Below are 11094 nucleotides of genomic sequence, written 5' to 3'. Positions count from 1 at the left end.
TTGATGTGCCTTCTTGCTCTGTCTGGCATTTTACTTTAAAAAAAATTACACGATGGAAAGCATGCGTGTTTCAACTCAAACTATCAACCTCTAGCATCATCTTTACTTCCAAGAATGGCCCTGGTCCCATATGAGACCTGTACGCTTCCATAAATAAAAACGATGGGTGCCTGTGAAAAGATGCTTTGTTTGTAAGTTCCCACCTGCCCCAAAGGATAAAGGAAGCCCATGTGTTAGGGAGGAGAGCTAAAGGAGATCACAGGTAGCAGCCATTTGGTGAATGGTCAAGCCCCATACAGCAGCCTTTTTTGTGAGAGTGCTCATACCATGTTCTTACCCTTCCAAATGTTTCCATCAAACCCAAAGCTTTTTACTAGAGACCTTCCTTTGGCATCAGGCCTTTCCAATTTTACAGCTGAGTTGCCCTATTCCCTACCTCTTGTTGTGTTGCTTCCCTCCTGATTCATTGTCTTCCTCTCCCACTAAAGTTCTGCTTTGGTTCTACTGTTGTAAATGCCAAGCACTTAAAAATGTCTTGTGTAAAATAAAACAAAGAGTTATGACATAGGTGCTGTGTTCAGTGATGCCATGAGACTTAGACCAGCAAGTTCAAGTTTATAGCCCCAGAGAGTACTGACTATTTATTTATTTATTGAATTTATATGGCCACCCGTCTCACAAAAAGTGACTCTGGGTAGCATACAACAATCCCCAAAAACAATAAATATATAAACAATCATTACATAGAACCATTATATAGTAATTATTAAAAACCTTAAAAAATATAAAAACAGAACTAAAACAGAAAAAGAAAATAATAGGCGAAGGGATGTTAATAATAGAGCCACCTCACCAGATGCTGGCGAAACGTTAGGAAACAAAACTTCCAGAACACGGCCACACAGCCCGGAAGACCCACACCAGCCATCGTATTCCGGCCATGAAAGCCTTCAACAATACATGGAGGGCAAATTGATGGCATCAGAAACTCTCAAGGTGTGCTACGATGATAACTTCCAGTACACCCAGCCAGCATTGAGTTTTTGGAAGGGGCGTAATGCATCCAATTTTTTTTTATTTTTTTTTACTCAAGATAACTCCAGTTCTCCCAAACCACAACTGCTTGCTTTTGTGATTCAGCTTTTTGTTCTTTTAGGCATATATAATAATTTATTTTTTTTCTCTCTCTCTCTCATTCTCTCCCTCCCTCTCAATATCAGCAGCATAATCAGCTAACAAAGAGGTAGCAATTGTTTGTGATGCTAAACATTCTTTTAAAAAATAATGAAGAAAATATCAGCAGATATTCATTACAGCTTGTACAGAGTAAGGGAACCCTATATCAGTGTCACTAACACTCTCTTCAAAAATTAGCAAACAATTTCTCCCAGCAAATGAATCTGCATGTTCCCTAGCCAGAACTTTCCTTCAGCCACACAATGTCTAGCCTCAGAACTCCATTTGTACATAGAAAGGCTACAGATTCAGATTTTGACTTTAAGCCCAAGGGAGAAGTCTAAAACTTACACCATCAAGTATTCTTTGTGGTCCCACATTGTCTTCCTGAAGACCAATCTTTCTCAATCTGGTATCTTCCAGCATTTTGAGCTACAACGCTGTGCTGGTGGGAGATGATGGAGAGTTGAAGTCAGATTTTGCGGCATCACCAAGGAATCTTGAAGTTTTATTATTAAAGTAGTGCATTTAAATGAAAACCAAATTGAAGTAATTTCTTTGCCTTTTGTTGATGCCTAGATTTTTCAGATTCCACCCTGTTAACGTATTATGCTGGTAGAGCTTCCGAAGTGTAACTGTTAGCCATAGCATTTTGGTTATTTATTGTCCTCAGAAGAAAGGCAAGCTGTAATTGGCATAAAAGCAACACTTTGAAGATCCAAAGACAAGTAGGTCAGTAGCCATCAGAAGACATGACTAGCCTAGGCAGTTGTCCCAATCTCTCATAAAGCTCTACTTTTCTCTGAACAGTTCAAGATCCAAAGGCTAGCTAGCTCTTCCCAAATGGCCCCATTACCTCAAGCAATTCAACTCAAATTTTTCTTTCAGTTTCATTAGGCAGCACCTTTGTCAGCCTGTAGTTCAAACCAAATAGGAAAACCATAACAAGCAAAGGCAATAGCGAATGATTTCTGTATTGTTGCCAAGAAAACTGCAGAAATGTCCATGATGTCACCAGGAATTGAGCTGAGCTTGAAGAAAACTCCTTTTTCTGAGTTCAGAGTTTTTGAAATCTGCCAATCATAATGTATAGGAGAGGTGAAAATAAAAACTAATAGTTATTGTATTTGTTCTCTCGTTTATTAAGCCTTTTAACCATCTAATTCTCATAAGTTTTTAGAGCATATACAATCCATATAAATGCATAAATATTTACAGGTTATCTGATTATATGCAGCTGGATGAATGAGTAACTTAAGATGGTCTTGCCTCAGTAATGTGAACAATAAAGAGCCAGATACTTTAGCTGTAAACATTCAAGAGAAGGGAACATATCAGACTCTATATATACAGTCCCATTAAAACTACACAAACGTATTAAAATTCCCTTTAGATCGGTAGAACAAGATTACTGCAGTTTCAGTTCCAGATACAGCTCTATACATTTTCAGCAAAACTAATACACTTTTGTGGAGTCATCAGAATTGCTGTTGATTTCAACTGGACCTTAACTCCATTGAGATTCAAGACTTACCTAATTATGATGGACTCATATATGTTGGCTACTATTCCAAAATATTTCACAAATGATGATCTTAATTGAAGCAGAAGGCTTTTAGTAAATGGGAGGGGGAAGCTGAGAAACTTCCTAAAGATGAGTGGGAGAGAACATTCATAGAATGGTTTGTATTGTTCTTTATTAAAACATTAAAGGGAGCTAATCTTTAGTTAGAAAATACAATCCAGATTACAGCTCCCAGCATCTCAGCCAGCATGGGCAAGGCCATCATCCTAGGTGGGTTATTCCTTGGACTTCCAGGGAAGAAATGGCAGACTGAAGACAGCTCCACAAAAAGCAGAGCTGACGACCATGGCGGAATGAAGACCCAGTGAGTAGATCGGCTCTGATAATTCCTCTCTGGACAAGGAGAGGTGTTGTAATGGTATGGGAGGCTGATAGGACTTGAGATTGCCCACAAGCGCTCCAGACAGCTGCTCCTCATGAGGAGACCACAAGTCAGTGGACTCCAGTGGGTTTAGAGGTCTGGGAGATGAAGGAATAGCCATCTTGCTCAAACTGCAGTTGGCATCTTTGAAAGGACACTAAGTTCGCATACTTTCTTTTCTAATCACTTGTTAACTGCTTTTCTGCTATTAGGAATGTTTGGATCAAGAAGTCTGAAAGCACTGAGTGAGTTTCCTTCAATCCTTAGCGAAAGAAGTTTTAACTACAAGTTTAAGAACTTAAAAAAAAATAGGGAGGAGAGGAATAAACATCAAAAGGGTGATTAAAACTTTAATTTTAGAAAGTCTCAAACAGACTAAGGGTCCAGATAAATTTGAATTAAGATTTTGGAATTAATTATAAAGAATCCTTTCCATGGAAAAATACTCTTGGTTTGAATTTAAAAAAAAGAAAGTAATAAGACTTTGAGGACACTAGACGGAACTAAAGATTATAACTAAAGGAGAAGAACACTCAAACTCAGCTTACAATTACAGAATGATAATATTTCAACATTGGATATATTGAAGGATATTTTTGAACAATGGACCCAGAAGTTAATATTAATAGTGTCTGCCTCTATATCTATATAGACTGTGTTTAAAAGAACTTATGGAAGAGGAACACATTCTACCTGACAAAACTGAGACTGACTTGAAAGTGGATTTAAAACTGACAGGCTACAAGAATGACAGGGAAAAATGTTACACTGGACATACAAAAGAAACCAGCTGATGTCTTAATAATTAAAAGGGATATACAAATAACAAACCAAGAGAATGACCTGGATAATTTTCCTCTATTGGATTTACAAAAGAGGCTTGTTAAAGTTTTGAAGAATTTTGTGAGAAGGAACAAAGAAAAAACAAAAGGAAATCAAATTTTATGACATTATTTGAAGGGACTTAAGATCAAGATTGTTAGAAGTAAAAGGAAAGAATATAAAGTTAGTTTATTTGATCAAGGTTAAAATAGATATGTTGTTATCTATGGTAACCCTCAATGGACTTTTGATGACATCAGGACTGAAATGACAAGGCTTTATGGATTTATTTATAGATAAATAAATCACTTCTTTATATATTTCTTTTCTTTTTCTTTTTCTTTTTCTTTTTCTTTCTTTTCTATTTCTATTTCTATTTCTCTTTTTTCTTTTTTTCTTTTCTGCACCTTCTATTTTTTTCTGTTTATTCTTCTTTCTCTGTCTCTCTCTGTCTCTCTGTCTCTCTCTCTGGTTTGTATTAGTTTTTACTGTTGTATTGTAATTTTCACTAAAATTACTATTAAAAAAAAATCCTAGATGGGTTATTCCAGCCTTCTCCAGACTGGAGCCCTTTCTGTCTTGTTCACTGCCCAAGCTATTGGTATTTTTCATTCCCCTTGAACTAGGCATGGAGCTACTGCTTCTTTGTCATGAAGATGGATGGAAATAGTCACTATAATCATACAAAGGTACAAACATTTTTAAAGCATCTTAGCTCACATTAGGAAGCTTTAGGTGGGGGTGGTAGCTATATTTCTCAGGAGTGAAGATTCTCTTTTTCCTTAGACTTTCATTCCATGACTGGTTATAGCCAGAGCCCAAAGTGGGCAGATTTAGAGATGTGGACAGATACGTGTGCGGCAATAGCAACAAAAGAGATCTAAACCTAGGCAATCTCTTTCATCATCAGCTCTGCAATTGGACTAATGTGAGATGGAGATGTGGATGTGAGGGGGAATGGTCTTAGGGGTAACCTGAAGGACTGTAGGTTTCATTGTAGGTTTGCTACAGGAGATGCTGGTTCCCCACCTTTGCAATAGTGGCTCAAATTATGGCTCTTATGGGAAAGATGACAAATACCTTTCACTCCAGAGAACTTTTCTTCCTGAGACTTCATTAGCCTATTTGGCAAGGCACTAGATTTCTCAACTCAAATATTAAAGGTTATTCCAGGGACTCAATCCTCAGTGCAGAAGCTTCAATGCAATTAATATTGCCTCTAGAGACCCCTTTCTGTTGTTGCAACTAGAACCATTTGAAGTGAACAAACATGTAATATTCCTTGGGAATGAATCAGTGTCCAATTAAAGGTACACAAACAACTCAGAAATAACCAAAGCAAAAGCAGCACTTTGAAGTCCAGGCAGGAAGAAAGCTATCTAGAGACATTCAAACTGAGCAACTCCCTCCAGTTGCAGTAAAATATGTTACTGGTAGAATAACATGGCTCAATAAGAAACCATATTTAGAATCAATAATGAAATTAAAAAGCAGTTGTTCCTTCAGCTCTTTTAGGGAATAAAGCAACTAGAACTCCAACAAACTAAGGGTATTCTGGAACTACCATCTTTTCCCAGATGAAGAAACCAAGTAAATATTTTAAACTGGTGCAGATTGTGTCAGCTCTTGTGAATGTTTCATAGGGACCTTTCAGCTTGGCAATAATATTGTAGCCCCACATCTTTGGTGAGGCTTATATAACATAAGCCTTATGGTGTGCTACGCAGAACATCTATCCTGCCCAGGTGGATGGTGCTTAGTTGATTCTGTCTCTTCCTTACCCTCTGAAAGAGATTCTTCAACCTAGCTTGGAATTGGGAGGAGAAACAGAAACAGATAAATGGATTAACACAGCGATTTGCAAAGGCCAGGAAGAATGTTAAATGATATGCTATGTACTTATGAGCTGTGGTTAACAACTCTTCATACCTGATGAAGAAAATCACTAGCCAGTATGGAAGCCACATGATCACAAGTACCACCAAGTTGACCAAAATCATTACTGTAGCTCGCCAATTAATGTGCAAGGTAGCAGCTGCGTGTATAGATATTACTCTCCTCAACCTTAGGGTGAAGATGATCCTTGAGTAGCAGATCATCATCAACAACATGGGAGGCAGGAACCCCATCCCTCCCAGGAGCCTTAAATAAAGGATCATTTCTTTGTTTTCCACTTGATTCACACAAAATATTTCCCCTTCCAGGGGAATAATTTCATAATGAATCCAAAGAGGAGTGGTGAACAAGAGGCAAACTATACAAATTAACACAGAAGCCCTAACTATTTGTTTCGGGGAAATGGATATCACTTGCATTGGATGGATTATAGCAGCATAGCGGAGCAGAGAAATAGCCAACATGCTATAGAAGTCAGCAAAGGAGATCCATAAGGACAAGCTATGATTAGCAACACACAGCAGGTGACTCAAGCGCCAGTTCTTGAGAATGGATCTGCCAGACATCACCAGAAGGCTGTAGAGGAAGAAGAGGAGATCAAGAGCTACTATGTTGATGTATAGGAGTTCAGTCAAGCGTGAGATGTGGTTGCCACTTTTTCTTTGGAGACCTCTCATGAGTACAGAGAGCAACAAGATGTTCCCCGGAATTCCCAAGAGGAAGAAGACAATATAAAAAACAATAAACACTGTCTTGCTGTAGGACAGGAAAAGTTCACTCAGGCTAGAGCTGGTGTTGTTTCTTGAACTGGTATTGGAGGCCATAGTTGCAGGAGTTCTTATCTGCCGTGCAGCTTACCAATAATTTAGCTTTCCTTCTTCCCCTGAAAACAAAAAAGGTGATAGTGAAATGAACTCAAAACAGCAGAATTTGGGATAATATCAGTAGTGAAACTGTACCTCAATATTCATGAAGTATTGGATTTTTCAAGAGCGCTTTTGTTTCATTTCTATCTACTCACCCCATTCCACAATATTTCTTCAGCTATTTTTAATTAAGATGCATAGGCTATTTTTCATTTTAAGATCTACTATATGGTATATTCCAATCTGGCTTGAATCTGACTCACTGAACTTTTTGTGTTTATGGGTCAATGCAAAGTTAATACTTCAAAGAGAAAAATATCTAAACATACATTTCATGAATAGAGCGTCATAGAATATAAGAGTTGGATAGGACTTAAAGATCTAGCACTACAGCATCTCCAACTGATGGCACTCCAGCTTCTGTTAAAACATTTCCAATGAAGAGGATTCTACAACCTCACAAGACAATTTGTTCCTCTGTTGAAAAGCTCTTACCATTAGAAATTTTTTCCCGATGTCCAACCAAAATATACTTCCGTGTTATTTAATCCCAGTTTCTTGTTCTGCCTTCTGAAACAATATTGAACAATTCTGTCCTGTCTTCTACATGAGAATGCTTCAGATACTCCAAGACAGGCATCATGTCTCCTGTCTCCTTTTCTTCTCCATGCTGACCATACCCAGTGTGTCCAACCATTCCTTGGTTTTCCTTCCTTCTGTAACTACAGCTGGGGTGGTTTGAAGTGGTGTGGCTTTACACAGAGCCATTCCAACTCCAATTTCTGGAACAAAGTGGTAATGCAACATGGAAAAGTGACTTTCACTTCAGTGCCTCCAATCAAACTATTAGGGTGGGTCTCATTACTTCACCCAGCTGTTTGGCTCCAATAAAAATAGCGTCTGATGCTCATGCAAGAAAACAGAGTTGGGAATGTGCTCTGGAGCCTAGAAATTGGGTGCTCAGTTCATTAACTTGATCAAATCAACCTTCCAACATCCATAGGAGCCTAAAATTATGTGTAATTGTATCCCTAAAGAATTAGATCTTAGTCAAATATAAGCACCAAAATTAGTCAAACATAGAATTAATAGGACTTAAATTTTTACTCTTGTATCATTCTTAAATAGTATCTTGTATCACTTTTATACCTTGCATCATCGAACAAGAACTAAATTCCATTGTACTATATTCAGACCCTTGAGTCCTGCAAATGTATGCGGAATATACTTAATGTTGGTATTTAATTATAGCACACAATAGACCATCATATACTTTTTCTATCAAGAAATGCATTGTTTGTAAGAGACACATCATATATGAGGTAGTCCAATATGGGCCACTTGGCATCTATTCTAAACTTGTTTCTACAACTTCTACCACCCTTTGGTTTTAATACATCACATTTTTTACCAAAAAGTATGTCATGCTAGAGAACTGTGTTCATCAGTCTCATTGGTATTAACTTGAAAAAGAATAATTCTGTTTGTTCTCATAATTTAACAACACACTGGTCAAAGACTCCTACCTCACTGCTGGTGTGTGGGCTAGGTACCACTAGAAGAAAGCCAAGAGGTAGGCAGGTTCTGCTGCATTGGTCAGGAGCAATTTCTTTATGACTTGCATTCACTTTTCAGTACCTGCACAGCAATGTTTCTCAACTTTGACAGCTTTAAAATGTGTGGACTTCAACTCCCAGAATGGGAATTCTGGGAGTTGAAGTCCACACATCTTAAAGTTACCAAGACTGAGAAACAGTGCTCTACAGACTTATTTATATTCTCTTTAAAGAACAACAAAATGTGCATACACACATGCATGCCCCCAGATGGAAATGCTGCTTCGTTGCTGCTGACAGTTATTACTAAGGAAAACTTGCCTATCGGTGGCACGCATTCATTTGCACAAGCAGACAGGCTGCTCATTTATAGACAGCCATGCATTTCATTATCTGGAAATAGGAATTGGTCTTCCGACTGGAATGTAATGAGTCATTTTTCAAAGCTGATAATCCTCAATGGCTCGAAACTCAATTCCTGTACCAGTTTCAGGGGAAAGATGAAATAATCTGTTTCAAAAATGGATTGCTGAACAAAAGAGTTGGGGAAGGACAGAGGAAGGAGCGTTCAGGAGCAGCACAAGTTAAGTGCCAAGAGAAGAGACAATAAAACTCTCTACAATAAAACTCTCACATGGAAAATAACTACAAAAAGGCAGTTGTGGGGAAGAAGGATCAGTTGCATCTTGATCCTAACAATGGACCACAAGCACTGGGCAGCTAATGAAGGTATGGAATTTGGGGATCTTTACTTGGGCCTTAAAGCTGTTCAGAAAAACATGAAACCAAGCCTCAGTAGCACCCTCATTGGATGAAAGGCTGAGCTCTAGTAATTTGAGCATTATTATGATTAGGTTTTTAAGAAGTAGATCACTAAAGTAGCACTACTGCTATAGGGTTTAAAAAAAAAAAAAGAGCCCAAAGACTTGAGCCATTGATATTGAGCCTAACATGCAAATTAGCATAAACAGTAACTAGAATATTTGTGCTGACAAGATGCTGGTGCTTTTGGGGTGAACAATAATCTTACCTAAATTCAAAAGATTATCTCCTCAATTCTGTTTGTAATGACTCCAGGCTTCAGGTCTTTCCACAAACATTTTACAGAGTTGTCACTTTTTGCTAGCGAGAAGTACTGATGCGGACCTGATTTTCTGAGTTTTGACATTTTAACAAGAAAAAAACCACCATGGAAATATATTAAGTCTTAATTAGCAGGTTCCAAAAAACCCACTTCCTGAAGGCTAGTACCATTGCACTGAGAGAAGCAGAAATGATTTCAGAATTTAGTGGTGATGATAAAAGACAACACATTTGAAGGAAAGTTGAATTAATATGCTGGAACTGCTTGAATCTATTTAGATTGAAATGGCAAGTACTGTAAAGCTTTTTTAGGGGAGGGAAAAAAAGATAATTGCACAATTTCACTGAGAAATGCTATTCCATTATTCCACGTAGATCAGATCCAGGCCACAGCACTTAGGCAGACAGCTTATGTCAAGAATAGCTAAAAAACCAACTGCTCCAAAATTCCAGTGTAATTTGTTCAATTAGTCACTTGGACCGATGCAGTCCTGAATCATCAGACAATGATTTTGTAACCTAAGAAATTATGTGATTGGATACCACCCAAAAGCAAATATTGAACATATTTGTACTTGAGATCACAACCACTGATGATCTATTCATATACTTAAGGTAAAATTATTTATATGGTAGTGTATAGACTGCCAACTTCATAAGGATTTGAGATGGTTGATTTATTTTTATTTACTTATTTGATTTATATAGCTGCCTATCTCACATGCATGACTAGGTGGCTTACTACAAGAATAATCAATAAAAACAACAATCAACACACCAATCTGAAATAACTAGGAAGCCCAAGAACTATCAGTTACCAAACTCTTGATGGAACAAGAATGTTTTCAAGGCTTTCTAAAAAGCCCAGAAGTCCTTTTATCTTGGACAGCCACATGTTTCAAAGGGCAAGGGAAGGTGTGTTGTCAGGCCACTACCCTTATCTCCTGTGGGATGGGCATTTCTTCTGTTAAAGATTGCAGAGTGAAGTCCAAATGTGCAGAAGAAATGGTCCTGTATGAATCTAGATGCAAGCCACACAGTGCTTTAATACTATTCAGATCCAGATGGAAACCAATAACCAGTGCAGTGATTGCAGCAACATTGCTAAATCTGTTACCCATTAGCAACTGAACCACCACACATACAGTGTATTGGACCAGATGAAGCTTCCAAGTCATCTTCAGAACAACCATATTATGTTTACATAAAGCATGTTACAGTAGTCTATATGTGAGTAGGTGTCACTGTTGTCAAGGCATCCTGGTCCAAGGTGGCCCAATATCTGGCACACCAGCCAATGCTGGGCAAAGATCATTGTGATCTCCACCTGCTGCTCTAGCAGAAGCCATGAATTCAAGAGGACTTCCAAATCACAGACCTGCTCCTTAAGAGGGTTTATAACATTCTCACAAGCTAAAATCAGAGATGAAATAGAGCCAGACCCATGGCCAAGTAATAGTAATTCCATCTTGCAGGGTTTTAATCTGAACGTATTTAATCCAGAAGACCCTTAAAAACTCCAGGCCTTTAATGGCATACCCAATTCAGCTTCGAATGGCAAAATAAAGGAGAGATCTAGATATGAAAGGTATTTGAAGTGAAAGTCTTATCTGCCATGCAAGCAAGATGAGCAAACGAGGATATAACAAGGGAAGCTCTGATAAAACTACAGCTTTTTATTGGGAAGGACAGATGAGAAATTTCGATCCAAAGATGCTGAACAGGAGCATTATGCTTTAATATATTCAA

At 38.0% G+C, this 11094-nt stretch overlaps 1 protein-coding gene across 1 annotated transcript; it reads right to left on the bottom strand.

Moving 5' to 3' along the window:
- Positions 1-2192: 2192 nt before the first annotated feature.
- Positions 2193-8360, bottom strand: LOC112540899 (galanin receptor 2a-like). Its single transcript, XM_025168064.2, has 2 exons — positions 7202-8360; positions 2193-6723 (listed from the first exon to the last, which is right to left on the bottom strand). Exon 2 carries the CDS (start codon positions 6662-6664, stop codon positions 5654-5656), a length of 1011 nt encoding a protein of 336 aa, XP_025023832.1. The 5' UTR covers positions 6665-6723; positions 7202-8360; the 3' UTR covers positions 2193-5653.
- Between the last annotated feature and the right edge of the window lie 2734 nt (positions 8361-11094).

This window comes from Python bivittatus, unplaced genomic scaffold, assembly GCF_059951505.1.
Source record: "Python bivittatus isolate LINGU-HERP-01145 unplaced genomic scaffold, Pbiv_v1 ctg000700_np1212, whole genome shotgun sequence".
NCBI classification, from domain to species: domain Eukaryota; kingdom Metazoa; phylum Chordata; class Lepidosauria; order Squamata; family Pythonidae; genus Python; species Python bivittatus.
This window is presented reverse-complemented; position numbering and strand designations above follow the sequence as displayed.

Bases quoted from the DNA above. Each gene is read 5' to 3' on its own strand.
- LOC112540899 (XM_025168064.2), bottom strand. From the start codon at position 6,664: ATGGCCTCCAATACCAGTTCAAGAAACAACACCAGCTCTAGCCTGAGT.